This window comes from Lupinus angustifolius, chromosome LG03 (genome assembly GCF_001865875.1).
Source record: "Lupinus angustifolius cultivar Tanjil chromosome LG03, LupAngTanjil_v1.0, whole genome shotgun sequence".
Classification (NCBI taxonomy): domain Eukaryota; kingdom Viridiplantae; phylum Streptophyta; class Magnoliopsida; order Fabales; family Fabaceae; genus Lupinus; species Lupinus angustifolius.
The window spans coordinates 28984771-29002886 of NC_032011.1; the positions used below are offsets into that span (position 1 = coordinate 28984771).

Sequence of the window (18116 nt, forward strand, 5' to 3'; positions counted from 1 at the left end):
TAAAGATATATACATAGTTAGTATATCATTCCTCATTCATTTGTATTATCTTTTTCTAAGAGTAAATAATAATTGAAAATGAATACTAGACGCAATGACAATATAAATTTGTTTACCCTTAAGTGCATACATTTTCTTCTTCGCTATGGGCATAAAATGTAGCATATGTGGGTCTGAAAGATATATACATAGTTAGTGTATCATTCTTCATTCATTTGTATTATCTTTAATCATAAATCATACAATATAAACTTTTGCCATAAAATTCATAAGAGTTTTGATAGTCACAACAATGTTTGGCAAGTCACACAATACTTAATTTATTTGAAGTTGGGACAAATATGGTTCACTATGCACCACCTTCCTCTTTCTTCATCTCCAAACTCCTATTGTACATCAAATAAGCAAATATGTCATAATATCTTTATATTGCATTTACCAAAAATATGACATTAAAAAATTGGATACATTAATGATGTTATATAGTATATACTCTAAGAACTCTTTTTTTTAACAAAAATAAGAATTAGAATTAAAATAACACCTAAAAAAGGTTAAACTTAAATTCTTAACCTTACTTATATTGGACGATTTATGGATTGGAATTTCTAATGAGTGTAATATCTATGGGTTGTTAGGGTAAAGATTTACACGTATTTAGTAAGTCGGTCACATTCCTTTGTATTACTTTTTTGGAAGAGTTAATGACGACAAAATGTGAATAATGGTGATACAGTGATAATATATAATACTTATACACTATAGTTCATAATTTTTTCTCTCATTCCTAATATGAAGTAAAACTTGCAAGAATTAAACCATAAACAAAATTTGCATGATTTGTTTGAAAACCAAACTCATCCCTAATATCACCTTTAATTTGAGGGTTAGTCTCATAATTCATAACTATGTCAATAGACTATCAAATTGAGAAAAAAAATATTACATTCTCAAACCATTTTTAGAAAAAAAAAACAAAACCCTCATTGAAAACAAATTACATGACATCTTGGGAGGTTTAATGAAATTGTATAACGTGTCTCTTATTTTAGGCTTACGTAAACTACCCAAAATTATATTTATACATTCTAAAACCTCTCCTAAGGGTAGGTAAATATAATACTTAAAAAATAAGAAGTAATAAATGTAATTAAGATATGGTCATAATCTATATTATTAATAAAAGTAAAACAAATAATAACTACTACTATGATATAATTTTTATATTCCAAACTTATTCTTTTGTATTATTAATAACTACTATAAATTTTCACACATTATTTCCATTGCTTTCATTTTTTATATTAATATGTCATTAATCTTTTACACATTCTCTTATTTCTATATTCTCTCTTTCTCAACCCCATAATGAACACACAAAATGAGAAATTCACATAACAACTTTGTAATGATTATTAAAGGCACAAAATGAGAAATTCACATAAGTTTAATGTATATCATATCAAATATTACATATTATCTTCTTAAATCTTCATTTTCTATTAAGTTTATATATTATCTTTCTTATATCAGAAAAAATAAGAATGCGGGTGACCGGTACAAAGTATCGGTCGACACACTAGTAATAATAGAGTCTAAAATCTATACACTATCAATATAAAGATTTATACACATGCATTATATCATCCATCATTTATTTGGATTACTTTTTTATAAAACTTATACATTATCAAATTAAATATATATTTCTCATAATAATAATAATAACAATAATAATTTATAATATGATATTCTTACCTTTGAGCTCTTAACCATCTTGAGAGTTGATAGAGTTGCACAGTCTCATTGGAAACATGGCATATAAGAAGATGTGGGTTACGTGGTCGAACCACCCAAGCAAATCTCATGAATAATGCTGAATAAACACACATCACTGCAATACTATTTATTATATATATATTAATTCCTATTATTAAATAATTACTTAATTGAACACAAAAACAATTTAATGATAGTAATAATAATTAATTAACCTGTAGTCATATTTACAGATATTGATTCTGGTGGTTTCTTTGTGTCCATTGCTGCCTGATTACATTTGTAGAGTGATTCAAATCAAATTATTGAAATTATTGTAAATTTATGTCTATGTCATGAAGTCAAAGATAGAGGAAAATAAAGTATTATTTCAATACATTGCATATATTTATTTCATTTTTAGATATGCTTTAACTTTAATTGTTTTTAATAGAGATATGAAAAAACGGTGTAATGAGATATTCTTTTATAAAATCTATACACTATAATAGTGATATATGTATCACATGTAGCATTGGCAATTAGGGTGACCCTGCCCGTTCTGTCCATGTCCACATAATATCCACTAAAATTAGGGCAGGACATGACATATCATGCTATGCCCGCCTTAAACATGGACAGGGTGAGTTTGCGGGTCGCCCAAAATTAAAAAAATAAACTAAAAATGACATAGTACTTGAGATTACATAGATACATAATGTGATAGTAGGATTAAAAATATAAAATATAACATCTTGTTTTGTATAAACTGGACATGTATTTAATTGATAAGATATTATATTTTCGAAAATTGCTACATGCACTCAAGTGGCGAGAACATGAATTACTCTTGCCATACTTGACTCATCAAATTTCTTATTTTAGTGTCCATTGATGCTTATGGGCTGCCCTGCCTGCCCATTTGAAATGCTCATGGGTGAAAATGATACATTGGGCGGATATTTTAGGACGGATGGACACAATTTTTATATCTTGCCCGTCCAAAATGTACGGGTGGGCCCATGGGCTTTGCCCAAATTGCCAATGATAATCACATGTAAGCTGCTAATCAAAATATACAAAGTATAACCGAAAATAAGAGCGAAAAATAATTAATTATAAAACTTTGAATTTAAATATAATTTTCAACTAATGCAAGTAGTACATGGTAGGGATGAGCATGCGTTGATTAAGACTTTTTACCGGACTCTAAATGTTGGTTGTGTTATTTTTTGAACCCAAACTTGATTATAGACTCGAAACTAACTCAACCCTAGATGTCAACTGAGTCAACCTCTGAACCCAAACTAGACCTGATTACATATAATTCATACATCTTTTAGATAAAATCTTATAATATTATTTGCTATTATGAATATATAATTTGACATATGAAATAACATATGTACATATTTTTTTAATGCTGTATATATGCTGAAAAATTAGAGATTCAATAATATTGTTAGCCAAAGATATGTCATTCCAGTGAACACAATTGAATAGACACACGCAAACATGATGAATGACTGACTATGAGATAGGTCATATCATGTTTGTCTCTTTTCCAGACATAAATATTATTTGAGTCTAATTTTTTAACCCGAACTCGACCATAAATCTGATAAAATCCGTCCCTATTTGAGTCCAACCACAATTGGGTGTTGAGATTCTACTCACCCTTAGGACATAAAGTGCCACATTTATGATATGTTCTCCTATAACATATATTATCTATAATCTGTATAGAAAAAATTATACACTTATTTAGTTAAAGGATATATCATAGCACTATTAAATATTAATCTAAGATGTGGGCATGAAAAATGTACCGCAAGAGGAAGGCTCCAATTGAAGGTAGGACCCCAGAAATGAGTAGTTTTGAGGCCTGTAGGACTATTCCAAAATGACCTAAGAATGTTCATTTTCTAAACTATTTTACACCCTGCAATTTTGAACTATCAATAGCATCAGTTTTTATTCTTCTGTTTATACAAATAAATAATTTATTATTAAGATTGAGAGTCAAAACAATAAGATATATTCATCTATGTGCTAAGTCAAAAAATCATATAAATGAAATTCAGATCATATTTTAATCTAACACCTTAAAACATTTTCTCTATAGGAATTATACTTTACTTACATGACTCACTATTTCAAGCCTCCCTCGAACTAATCAAAATGAACCAAAAATAGAAAAAAGTTATGAATATTTAATTTTTAACTACCATAACATATTTTAATTAGTTCGAGACAGACTTGAGGATAAGAGATTCTTGTACGATTAGGAGTGTTGTTTTAAATTGCACTCACATAATAGTAGTTACTATAATTGTAGTTGTTGCGGTGTGGATTATAGCAGTAGCAATATGATTTTTTTCTGACTAAATTTTTTATTTGGTTTTGATAGGTCTGATGTGACCTGTTATTCTCCAGATTGTCTTGCGGCTCCATACAACTATATTATTGTGATTCGGTATCACACTATAAATGCAATAGTCACTGAGTTTAACTTTACATCTTGACCCAAAAACAACATCATAAGTGACTACAACTATAGGAAAGTGAGAGATCTTATCTTACTATATAAGCAGTTATATAATATTGGTATGTAAAATAAAAACCAGGAATGAATAATTAACAAGAAATGATTCAAGGCTATATATAGATTAATTAATTTGGTTAAGTTTAATTTCAATACTTTCATCTGTTCTATGAACTATCTTATAAAATCAGAAATGGTACCAATGAAAAAACCATAAAGAAAGTAATTAAGTTAAGCAAAATACCTTCCAAATAAAAGCAGGTAGTTCAATAAGCTAGCAAAAGATGGTAGTTGGTTTTCTAAAAGGTTGGAGAGAACAGAGAAAAAGTTTTCTGATTTTTGAGTTTGAGTAATAATGAGACCAATCTCTGTGATTTGTGGAGTGTATGGTATTTATATAAGACAACTAGTCTCAATAACATTTCTATCATTATCGAAAACGTTGATCTAGTAGTATAAAGTTTATTGGATTATCAGATAGACTAAAATGTCAAATATTCAGTTTTTGAGAGTGATATTTATTGGGATAAAATAATCACACTCCCAAAAAGATTAGTTCCTATACAAAAAAAATCACATCTATACTAATGATTTTAATTTTTTTGAGTCATTAATACATTATTAACCATAAAAAAACAATTGAGACATATTCCTCAACAATATAAAAGTTCAATTCCTGTGAGCGACATTTATTAAAATGAAGAGGTAGTCACATATTCTGTAAGTGATTAATTCGTCAATGTTAGAAAATACTTTTAGTAGTACTAAAAAAAAAGTTATATGTTAATAGAAGTATATCTTATCCATCAAATAAATCCTTTCCCAAAAACAATTGCTTAGCATGATAACTACCAAAAGTATAATAATAAATAGCCACTTTGGGATAAGAAAATGGCTATTTATTATTTTATGGAAAGTGTGAGACACAAATAATTGAACTTGGAGGATGCAATAGAATTGACTTGTGGGCACAGGAGAGGCATATAATATATAGAAGATTGATTCTTTTACGATTAAATTAAATTACATTAGTTACACTCAATCTCAGTCATTTATTTTATTCGATCCAACAGATTAAATGAGTAAAACTTAAAAATTATTTATTTTCTTCGATTCAACGGATCAAATGAGTGAAACTTAAAAGTTATTTAAGATTTCTTATTTTCTCTCTCATCACTTATTGCACTCATCCATTTAGTCAATTAGATTTAAGAAAATGAATAGCTGAGATTGAGTATAACTGATGTAACACTTGTATATAAACAGACTCTCCTTATATATATATATATTTTATGTCAATAATTGCTATGACCAGCCTGGAAACTTTATAATGAATTTCTATCCTATTATGTTATGAGCAAGGAGTTACGTGGAGGCAACGAGTTCTTCTATTGAATATTGTTTTTATGTTCTTCTTTTAGTTCTTTGGCTATATTTGATTGATTTATTGTATTTTAATTGATTTGAAGGAAGTAACTTATCTATGCTATTAGATGAAATATGAAAATAAGTGTCTCATCATCCTCTATTTCTATCATAAATTATTATTTATTCTCTTCAAAAATATGATTTGATGAACCCTTCCTTCACTTTTAATGTAATTATTATTATTATTTTTAAAGAAAGATAATTTTAAATAAAATAAGTGACTCATTACAATTATACATATAATGTTCCAGGGGAAAAATGATTCATCACAACCCTTTGAAAATAAGTTTTTCCCGATTATGGTATTAGAACATGTAGAGAATATAATGTAAACCTTTTAGATTTTTACTTTTTATTAGCATATTCCACATTTGTTGGTATTAATAATCTCTTTACTTTAACAAGTTAAAAAATGTTTAGGTTTTTAGTTTGTAGATTTATGTCAAATTTACCGAAGGTTGGTTTATTGGAAGAACTCTATTCAGAATAATAGGTAGTGTCTTCTGAGTGATTTTAATGTTGTTACAAGCTGTGATGAAAGGAAAGGAAAGGTTAAGTAGTCACAACTAGGTTAAGGAAATTGTTGATTTCCAATCTTTCATTTTTGACATGGGAGCGGTTGACATTCCTCTTGGTAGGAGAAGGTACACTTGGTACATGTATGATAGAAATGTGACGAGTAGATTAGATAGATTTCTTTTCTAACAGGAGTAGAGAGATGGATGGTCGGGTCTTTACCAAAAGGGTCTCAAGCATTCTATTTCTGATCACTGCCCATCACTCTGGAATGTCGGGTTCAAGATTGGGGACCAAAACCTTTTAGGATCCTTGATGTCTGGGTACATAATAAAGAATTCAAGAGAGTGGTTGAGGTTGAATGGGCTAGTGTTCATGTGGATGGTTGGAGCATGTTCAGATTACAAGAGAAGTTGAGGATCTTGAAGAACAAACTGAAGGTGTGGAATCGAGATAGTTTTGGTAATTTGGATAAAAGAGTGGAAGATATTCGCATGGAAATCAATAAGCTCGACTTAAAAAGTGAGTCTATTGATTTATCTTAGGAGGCAATAAAGGCAAAGAAAGATCTCTGGGTAGACTTTTGAAGATTGGCTTACATGAGAGACAAGATCAATTTTCAAAAATCCAGGTCTAAGTGGATCTACGAGGGGATTCTAATTCAAAATATTTTCATAGTCTCCTGAAATCCAGAAGAAACATGAACTCTCTTCATGGCTTACCGATTAATGTTTCTTGGGTTGAAGAGGTTTTAGAAGTGAATGAGGGTATTAGATCTCATTACCAGAGTTCCCTTTCTGAAGACAGTTGGCAACATCCTTTGTTGGGAGGGATTGAGTTTAACAAAATTTCTGAGTTTGATAATGAGCTTCTTAGTTCCGTTTTCTCTGAAGAAGAGATCAAGGAGGCAGTTTAGGGGTGTGGCAGCAATAAGAGTCCTGAACCGGATGGGTACAATTTCAGATTTATCAAGGAATTTTGGGATTTGTTGAGTGGAGATATTCTAGACATCTTCAAAGATTTTTACAATAAGGGAAGAATTGTGGCAGGAGTCAACTCTTCCTTTATGTGCCTTATTCCTAAGAAGGTGAACCCATTGTCCCTGAATGAGTAAAGTCTGATCTCTTTGATAGGGTGCCTCAACAAGATTCTTTCTAAAGTTCTTGTCAATCATCTTAAGAGGGTGATGGATAGTGTGATTTCGGATAACTAGCATGCTTTCATAAAAGGGAGACAAATTCTTGATGGAGTATTGGTTCATAATGAGATTGTTGATGATGTTCGTAGGAACATGAAGGAGTGTCTAATTTTTAAAATAGACTTTGCTAAGGCTTTTGATTCCGTCAGTTGGAGTTTCCTTGATCATATGATGGATAAGTTGAGTTTTTGTAGTAAGTGGAGACACTAGATGATAGAGTGTGTTTCATCAGCCTCATTCTCTGTTATGGTCAATGGTAGTCCACGAGGAAAGTTAAAATGTCGCGTAGTATTAAACAAGGTGATCCTTTATCCCATTTTCTATTTCTGTTAGTTACAGAGGGTGTCTTACCGAGCTTATGAAGTCTGCGATTTCAAAACATACGTTTGAAGAATATGAGGTTGGTAGGAAGAAGGTTGGGGTTCATCTGCTTCAATATGAAGATGATATGGTCATCTTCAGGAAACCTACGGTACAGAATGTAATTGCTATGAAGTACATCCTAAGACTTTTTGAAGCTTGTTCTGGTCTAAAGGTTAATTTTAGCAAATGCAGTTTGCCTGGTGTCAATATATCTTCAAGTTTTGTATATGGTATGGCATGATACTTAAATTGTAAAAAGGGGTTTTGGCACATAAGATTTTTGGGGATTCCGGAGGTGTAGAAAGATGTGCTATCCAATATGTCTAAGAGGTTAGCTTTGTGGGAGGGCCGCTTTCTTTCTTTTAGAGGGCGAGTGGTGATGATTAATGTAATGCTTAATGCACTGGTAGTTTATTTACTATATTTCTACAAAGTTCCTCAATATGTACTAAAGTCGATGACTAAAATTCAGAGAGTTTTTTGTGAGGAGATGTTGGTGCTTCCAGAAAAATTCCTTGGATTAAATGGAATTCAATTTGTAAGGGTAGTGATAGGAGTGGCTTGGGAGTCAAGCATCTTTAGTCTTTCAATTTGGCTCTTCTAGATAAATGGAGGTGGAGATTGTTATCTGAGAGAGACACTTTGGACTAAAGTCTTGGTATCCAAATATAGTGATTAGATTTTTTATGATTGGGGTGAGGTTGATATGGGTGGGTCCTCGAGGTCTCTTTGGTGGAAGGATTTGAAGCGGGTTGTTGGAGGGTTAGTTAAAGGATTCGTTTGCGAGGCTTTATACCATGTGTTTAGAAAAAGGGGTTCAGGTGGGGCAGTTAGGTGTTTGGAGGGAAGGGGTGTGGAACTCGTAGCTTTCGTGGAGAATATAGCTTTTCGAGTGACAAAAAACCAGTGGTTAAGGAGCTTATGGGGATTTTGAGTCAAATTTAGCTGAAGGAAGATGTTGAAGACAAATGGATGTGAACTCATGAGGTATCTAATGTTTATTCGGTCAAGTCAGCTTACAAAATTATTTGGCAAGTGACAGAGGCTAGTGCAGAGGATCGAACGTTATGGAATAGTATGTAAATCTTGGGCTCCTTTGAAGATTCATGCGCTTGCATAACAAGTTATCTTGGATAGGATCGAAAGTAAGTGGAACTTAGCCAAGAGGGGCAACAACTTTCTTGGTAATAATGTCCTATGTGTATGGTGTCAAGCTCAACTGAAGACTGCAAATCATCTTTTTTCTCTTATCCTTTCTCCTATCGAGTTTGGCAACTTCTTTATGACTGGTTGGATCTCGAGGTGGTACTACCTTCATCAACTAAGGCTCACTGTTTACAACATCTTCTACCAATTAAGGGTAACTTATCTAAAAGTGTTTGTTTTGTTCTTTAGATGACTGACATTTGGTCTTTATAACAGTGTAGGAATGACGTCATCTTTAACAATAGGATGGGTGTGGAGGAGCTGTTGGACAAGATAAAGTTCAAATTTTGGTTTTAGATCAAAAATAGATTCAAAGGGGCAACTATGTCTTGGTTTGAATGAGTCTCTAACCCAATTTTAACCTCAGATTGCTATTGTTAAGCCTCCACTATGATGCTTAGGAGTTTTGCTATTTACTATTGTCCTCTTTCTTTGTTGTTGTATTTATTTGTTTTTACCTGATGTAACTGTGTTCTTTTTCAATAATATTTTTCACTTACAAAAAAATAGTTATAGATGCATTAAATAGAATAGAACCAAGAATATTATCCTAAGAATAGAACCAATAATATTGTCCTTTGAATGTAAGAATGTATCAAAAGATTAATTTATTATAGCAGCAACTTCTATAATATGAGATCGAGATGCAACTTTTAAACAAGAGTCTACTATTTATGCACTATTAATAAAGATTTATATACAATCAGTACATTATTCACCATTCATTTTTATTACTTTTCTTAGAAGAGTCAATGATAATTAAATATGAATAGTTGATGATGTAATGTATGTACTGACAGTGTATTGTCACTAATATCCAACATTCATGTTTAATCATTACTGACTTTTGAAAAAAAAAAAGTAATACTAATGAATGGTGAAAAATGTATTTAACAGTGAATAGATAGTAAACTCAATAAAGTTTATAAAAAGTCGTATAAAAAGGATAAGGAAAGTATTAGGAAGGAAAATGTACACAACCTTACCTCATATGCAAGAGGCTGTTTCCTAGGACTTGAACCTGTGTCATCATGATTATTAAGCAAAAACCTTATCGTTAGACGAAACTCAAGTGATAAGTAAAGATATTTAAGATCATCCAGAAAATGAGAAGACTTCAGAACCATTCAGGATTTTCAGATAAGCACCATCATTTGGTAAAAAAGTAATCAGAAAATAATTTATAAATAAGTTCTGGAAAGTGAGAGATGAATAAAATCATCACTTCCATATCCTACTATGCCATCACTGTACAATGTTAACTTGAAGCAAAACTGTAGGAATAATTATTAAAATAATGACTATAGAAAAAAGTCTAATAGTCCTAATTATTCTATATTTAGTCTCTGACATTTAACTATGTGAATATTATTACATGTCTTCATATGTTGCAAGAGTTTCATCTAATTTAGGTTGTTTTTTTATTGCAATATCAGCATAGGGAGAATCTTGTTTCACATCCACACAGCTTGTAGTTTTTAGAACCTGAAAACATGAAACAGAAAACAAGGTTCAATTTTTTGTTCCTTTCTTTTGAATCATTATGGTGGTTTGTTAATTTTCTATTCCATAAGAATGCAGCACTATAGAGAACATTCTCAAAATCAATTAATTTTTTAGGGCATCATGAATCAAGGGTAATGAAGTCTTACTTTTGTAGGCTGCAACCCTACCACAAATTTGTTTGGTATCCCCACCCTATGCCCTTTCGGGGTGCGTGACTACCCTCCCAACAAGTATCACTCACAAGAATCGAATATTTGACCTGACCTTTGATATCTGGGAATCTAGTGGCCTTACACCACTAGACTAACGCATCGTTGGTGCCCTACCAATATCTAAGAATGACTTAGTGATTCTCTCAAATATATTTTCCTTCTATAAATAATGAAGCATCTTTATTGTGATTGATAAATGAGTGAAAGGGACAATTTATACCTATCAATAATGACTGCTAAGAGAAAAAGTAAAGAAATAAATTTCCATGCATTTTAGATTTATATTCCAATTGGAACATAGTTTATTCATTGATTGAAGGACATTTCTATCACAAAAGAGTGGAAGTAAACCAATTTTTTCCTGTTTTTATTCAGATAAAATAGAGTCGGTAGATCAGAATTTCCTCCTCTAAGGGTCTATTTGCAAGTTGAGTTTTGGAGCGAAAGGAAGGGAAAGGGAAGGCTTGAGAGCCATCTCACAGTGTATTTCATGGCTCTCAAGTCTTCCCTTTCCCTTCATTTCCCTCCAAATCTCAACTCCCAAACCGGCCCTAAGGGTCTGTCTGCGAGTTGAGTTTTGGAGGAAAATGGAAGGCTTGAGAGTCATGAAATACACCGGCAAGATGACTCCAAAGCCTCCCCTTTCCTTTTCTTCCCCTTCAAAACTCATATTTCTGATATATTTTTTCACAAAACATGAAGGTAGATATTTTCCATCAGAATTGACCAAAACATTTCATAAGCACAGAAAAAAAGACAGATTAAACATACCAGCATTTCATAAAATAGCTTTGCACATTGATTCCTAGGTTTCCCTTTCACAACTTGTGAAAAGTTCACAACTTCTTCCTCTTGTTTGTTCTTTTGATCCTGAAACTTCCTCTGCAAGGACTTCGCAATTTTCCTGTACATTGTCAAAGACGGAAACCATCAGTCAATCTCGCAAACAATCATTCAACCGTTTACATTGAAAGAGCGAACGGACGACCATCTCACCCGGTTTGCACAGACCAACCAGCTACTGCAAAGAAAAATGAACCAAGAAGCATGCAATATTAGGCAAGAACATAGAGTTGAACAAAACTATAAGGGAGTTATAAGTGAAGGGTACAAGAGTTCTCACTCAATTCTGAATTCTCTGTTTCAGATGAGCTTATATCCTGAGACAAATGAATATATATATACAAACTTAATCAATGAGTTCAGAATATGTACATAAAAAGAAAAGAGAAGACAAGAAAACTTAAAAGGGACTTCTTGAGTTTTAACTCGAACTAAAAACCGTAGCGAGATAAAGACGAAGTTCTTTCATTTTTTTGGGATAAAAGAAGATTTTTTTTAAAGCAGTGAAAAAGCTATAAGCATGTTTTTAACATTGACATGATATTTATTATTACCCCATTCATCAGATTCAGATCATCAACCTCTGCCAAACTTAGCTCCTTCTCTACACTTTCAAATGAAATTGAGTTTCCGACATTAAACTGCAATATGGTTTTTCTTTAGGTGAGTAATGGAGACAAATGTAGATATATTGCAGACTACTCAAAGTACTAATGCTGTACATGAACAGAGTTTTGAAGGTCTTGTTACTCTCTACCTCTTTTGTCGGATTACGGCCCTCAACTCTTTTCGAAGATTGGTCTACCTCTATGCTTACAAGTGGAGTTAAAGGTCCTAAACTATCCGAGTTTTCGATTTCTATTCTCGCTGGATGCTCAATTGATCTACCCTTTATTGCTAGGGACCGAGGTGGGGTTTTTGGACTAGCTGCTACACGCCTGAGATTGGCAACAGTTTGAGATTCTGCCACACGTGAATTCCCTGGAGTTCCCGCAATTTTAAGTTTTTTTCGTAATCTCAATTTTTTTTTCGAGAATAGAATTCTGATCTTTGAGGATTTGCCTGCAGAAAAGCAAGGTTAGTAGAGATAGCGGAGTTTATGACCAAACAATTGATAAATTGAAACTTACAGGGAAGAGAGGAGACATGTGATCCAACAGAAATCCTGGAAGTGCAAGGCTTCTTCTGCGTTGTGAGTAAAATAGGGCAAGATTTTCTACGGCCAGAAACTAAATCATTAGCCTCTTCTACGCGTTTTTTCAGCATACTGAAATGGTTCAGAATGTAGAATGTTCAGTTAGAGTTCAATGTACTACAATTTAGATGTCATTTCTTGTGAATGTACAAATCCAAATCAGAATTGAATATTATATCATGAGTTGAATGGATTCTATTTAAATTACTAGTTTGTCACATGAGAAACATATAACATTAGCGCAGACCAAGATATCTTAACGAGATACACATGAAAGTCGGTACACGAGATACATCCTATTTAGAGCTTCAAATTTATGCTAACCTCCCAAAATAATGATAGAAAGATACAAGATGAAATAAACATGCAATATAAGAACTAAGTAATAAAGGGTAGCACAAGGCACGAGGCTCTGACCTAGTGGGATCTCGAGAAGGTATATGTATGTAGCCTTACCCTATATGCGGAGAGGCTGTGTTTTAAGGATTTGAAACCTTGATCACTAAGCAACAACCTTATTGGTCGTAACTCACCCTCTTAAGTAATAAATAAAATTTTAAAAAGAAAACCTAGAATATATGTTTCACATTTATCTATTTATGATGTGTATAGTCAAATATCATACCATCTATTTGGTAAGAATTAAATTTCATTAATAAGAAGGTTAGATAATAGTTCCAAATTCTAGATACATGCCAGCTCTATTCTTTTCACCAATGTTGCGCACACGGAAGCAGGGTAAATAACCATTAAAAGATTTGCAACGCATACAATGGCAAATAGAAGACTTCAGACGCGTGAATAGTTAGCAAGAAACGATGGTTGAAAAGAAGGGCGTGTATAAATACATTCTATAATCATTATCACATACTTGTTTGAAATGATAATCGTTTTATCGATAGTTTTTCTTTTCCTGGACAAGCGAGTGCCTTCGCTCAAAGCCGGTGTGGAAATCAGCATAAAATTTGGCGACATACCACCTGCCAGGGTAGATTTTAAGTAGGAAAGCAAAAAAGTTAAGTCGAACAATTAACTACATACAAAAACGGAAGAAAACATTCAGATTTTGAATTTTCAAAGTTTCTACAGAATAATGGTTCTATAATAATACAAACCTAATGTTGGTCTTCCAACTGAAGCACCTTGAAACATAGACTGCGGAGTTGCATCAAGATTTTCTGACTGTGGTGGAATCACACTAAGCGTGACACCTTGGATCGGAAACTTTTCTTGAAACTTTAATTTTTTGAGAGGCCCTTGAGTGACCTCTTCCGTATTCTCCATGGAAGCTAAATAATCATCATGGTCTATGCGTTCATTCCGTGTTCCAAAAATCATACTGATATCCGCAGATGCCTCTAGAGGTATTCTACATTTTTCAGGTATTTGATCTTCATATGGTGCAGTAAGTTGAACTCTTTCATCAGTATTGATGTGTCGATCTTTACTAAACAAGTCGGAAGATTCTTCTTCAGCTCCTGCATCTACTACGACAGTGTTCAAGTCCATGTCCTTCCCGGGCAGTGAATTAATTGGACTATTCGACCGGAAAACTTCAAAGTCCAGCTCCATCAAGTCGGATTGATCAGCGCTGAAAGGCATATTACAAAATTCAAAGTCCATCTCCATCAAGACAGATTGATGAATGCTGCAAGGAATATTACAAAATTAAGTACATTAGACAAGATATAATGCAATGGTTTCAAAAATTATTCAACGATGTGTTAAAATGGGACTAAAACTTTATTTTTTCACAAATTTGATGAACGTACTCTTCCAGCATAAGATGATTTACAGGGTTGCCGCTTTCACCGGAATCAAACTCATCAACCTGCAAAATTGAAAACACTTGAGATATTGAGTATGAGCAGAATCAAGAAAGAAAACAAAAATAATTGTTTACATAGTACCTAAAGTCCCCAAAATAACTTTTATTTAAATATATAACATTAAGAATATTTATATGTTCACAATTAATAAGCCATAACATCTTATCACTATACTTAAGACAGTATTTATTTTAATTACGTCGTCGAATATTTATTCGGGTTGGCCCTAGAAGCCATGCAAATTATTCCAAACAGATATAATACAATTTCATTAGTTGGTATCATATTAAATCATCCAACTGTGCTGGTAAAGATATGCCGATGTAAATTTGGTATAAATCTACGCTTTATTCTACAAATGTTACGAAAGATTAACTCCAAATCTTTCTACCCCAAATTTCATACTACCTGGATTCAGTAGAGTATCTAGTACAATAAAAGGGGTAAAATGAACATTAAGATATTAAATATAATGAAAAACTATGACATGGGTAATTTACAACGGTTGAATATGAATGCCAAGGACCAATTTTTCTCAGAGTATTCATCATATTGAAGTTGACTGTTAATATATTAGCAAAGAGTTGAATATAAACAAAACATAACACTTGATTAAATATTAATGAAATGAAAGAAACATTATTGAGGTAAGGCTCGAGGGAACGAAAAAATTACGAAAATGTGATACACAGAAAGAACAATGGAATGCATACCTTCTCTAAAGAAAGTAGTCCGAATCTTTCATTTGTGGATGAAACATCTGTTTCATATCACTAATATTACATAAACAATAAATAATCAGAGGAAAATTGTGAAGCAATGCTTATTACCTTGCAAAGTGATGTCCTCTTTGGAAGCAATATTGCTTCTGAAATAATAAAAGATAAGTATTGACATGCTCAATAATAAAAAGAATATTTCATTATCAATTGGACTTCTAAACATAATAATATTTTACCTGCTCGTATCTTCGAGTGCATCTAGTTCGAACGCGTCTAATTCAAATCTGTCTGGTATCGTGACAGACATTCGCAAGTTTTCCACACGTGCAAGTTCTTTTCTGTTGATCACAAACTTATTGATTTTAATGAGCACCTCGTCGCAATCATAGGACAGATAGTCAACCTTTCTTGAGAATATTCTGACAACGCCGAGAAGAAGATAGGACAGCACTCTATAGGATACAACATCAATTTCTTCTCGCAAAATCTTGTCTGCAGAGGGTAAAAATTGAAACAAAAAGGAAACAAATGCATAACATTATTAAAACTTAATTCAATAAAAAAGATAGTAAAATTTTGGATCTGAATGGATCAAACAGACTGATTTTTAGAGTTGAATTCAGTTCGAATAACTTCGATTTTAGGAGGGTTCAACTAATATTATGACAATCATAGGATAAACAACCAGTAACCATCTTAATGTAATAAACATGTTAATAATCACTAAAAGTTACATACCAAACAAGAAAGAAAAATGCTAGAATTTACTTCAACCACTGATTTGTAGTTTTTTACTGGCCAGCAAAGCAATGTAGCATTCTGTCTATGAGTGCTATTATCTTAACACCTGGAATAGGATTCAATCATATTTCCATATGAATTCAATCTTTACATACAATCAGTGGAATGTCTTGTGGTTAATGCGATTGTTGCAGCCGGTGCAATTCAGATTTTTTTGTGATTAAAAAAATGTTTTTAAATGTGATGCGGTCTGATTCAGCCCAAATGCGGTCTGGTGTGGTTGCATTATGTTCCGATACGGCCGCATCATTCAGATTATGTATCACATCGCAATTGCAGGGTGAGGCGATTGCAGAGATCATTGTCACATTGTGATCGCATCTAGTAATGTGGTATGCAAATTTGATACACTGCATGCGATACATGATAGTATCCATCCTCAATCACATAAATTTACTAAAAGGTTTTAGATTTGAGTTCACCGCTCTAATTGAGGCCCCAAAGTTAAGGTTTTGAAAATCGCCGAAACTGTATCATGATCGCAATTGCAATTATATCAGCAAATTTTTGCTGCAATAGTCCACAACATTAAAGTTTTGGAACATCTACAACCGCAATCGCAATTTAAAACCTTCATCTCTGGCGCCGATAGATGATCAAATTGGGGTGTATAAAAAACATAATTACCTTGGAACAAACCCCATCTAGTACAGACCCTTTCCAAAGCAATTTGTCAAACTACTTACAAACACAAAACTACAAACAAACAAAAAATCTTTGGAAACACACACTCTTTCTTCTTATCTAAGAAATGGGATAAAAAAAACAGCAACCAAGTTACAAGTACAAGCATTACAAACAAAAAAACAACATAACAAAAAAGGTAGAATTTTTATATAGCTAAAAAAATGACAATTCCCTTCATTTCTTCCAAAACCCACATAAGGACTAACACAAAACCTTTAGGGAAGAAGATATATAGAGAGATAAAGAAGACTAACCAACAATGGAGGAAATATTAGAGTCAAAAACTTGAGCTTTATTGAGCTCGTGGAAGCAATAAGCTGCAACCCATAAAGGGGTTTTTCTCCTAGAATGAAAGGACAATGTGTTCACCATATCTATAGCTTTAACAATCTTCTTCTGCTGCTTCTTCTTCTTCTACTACTTTTTCTCTACGTTATATGAATGTAGAGTGTGTAATTCAGAGAATATAATGAAAGTAAGAAGCTGGTTTAGTCTCTGATATGTAGAAACTGGGAGCACATCTGTCCCGAACTTTGTACCGCTTCATGTGTCATGGGCTTGTGATTGGTCAGAAAAATACTTAATAATTAAATTTTAACTTAGATATATGTTTTCTGTCGATCACAAACTCATGACATATAGAGTGATACAAAGTGTGGGACAGCAGATATGTACCCGTAGAAATTGTACTAGTTTGGTTAGAATGAGGAAACGGTCGAAACAAAACCAGATACCAAACAGAAAACAAAAAACATTGGTTGTCAGAAAGGAAGAAAAGGAAAATACTAATCAATGTTTTTTTATTTTTTAATTTTATGATTAATGAGGAAAGTAATAAAAAATCATTTTTTTTATACCAAATGCATTTCTATTTTATTATTAAAATATATTTGTTCTTAATAATTATTTTCTTTCTAATTTGTTACCTAAGTTGGTTCACTATTTTACAATAGTATCATGTCGAGTAGGATCATAATCACTGATATTATTTTTATGATATTTATTTTATTTTTTATTGAAATATATTTCTTCTAACATAGTTAGTTTTATTGTAACTAATAAACAAAGTCGGTCCAATATTTTAGGGTAGTTGAAATTATTATGCTGAGTCAAATACTAGTCAATAATATTATCTTTTACTACATTTATTTTTTTTTTCTTGCTAACTAATTACTTTTTTGTATTGCTAATGGAGAAAATAAAAAAAATTAAACCAAATTACATGTTTTATTTGATTGACAAGAGAAATAAAATGAGAGAAAGAGGTGAGAAAGAGAAAAAAGAGAAAAAAATAATTTTTTATGATG

The 18116-nt window shown here is 32.2% G+C and overlaps 2 protein-coding genes across 3 annotated transcripts; both read right to left on the reverse strand.

Annotated features, from left to right (window-relative positions):
• Positions 185-4662, reverse strand: LOC109344372 (mitochondrial pyruvate carrier 1-like). Of its 2 annotated transcripts, none has more exons than XM_019583132.1 (5): positions 4548-4662; positions 3588-3713; positions 1995-2049; positions 1759-1894; positions 185-386 (listed from the first exon to the last, which is right to left on the reverse strand). In XM_019583132.1, the coding sequence occupies exons 2-5, from the start codon at positions 3678-3680 to the stop codon at positions 350-352; spliced, it is 321 nt and encodes a 106-aa protein (XP_019438677.1). In that variant the 5' UTR covers positions 3681-3713; positions 4548-4662; the 3' UTR covers positions 185-349. The 2 variants fall into 2 exon arrangements, with proteins under 2 accessions (XP_019438677.1, XP_019438676.1); XM_019583131.1 differs by having other exon boundaries at positions 188-386; positions 3588-3700.
• Positions 10224-17285, reverse strand: LOC109344373 (sister chromatid cohesion 1 protein 2). The gene is made up of 14 exons (XM_019583133.1): positions 17064-17285; positions 15558-15813; positions 15430-15467; positions 15313-15359; positions 14543-14601; positions 13886-14418; positions 13642-13750; positions 12706-12842; positions 12333-12637; positions 12130-12216; positions 11856-11892; positions 11729-11753; positions 11504-11636; positions 10224-10499 (listed from the first exon to the last, which is right to left on the reverse strand). Exons 1-14 carry the CDS (start codon positions 17179-17181, stop codon positions 10386-10388), a joined length of 1998 nt encoding a protein of 665 aa, XP_019438678.1. The 5' UTR covers positions 17182-17285; the 3' UTR covers positions 10224-10385.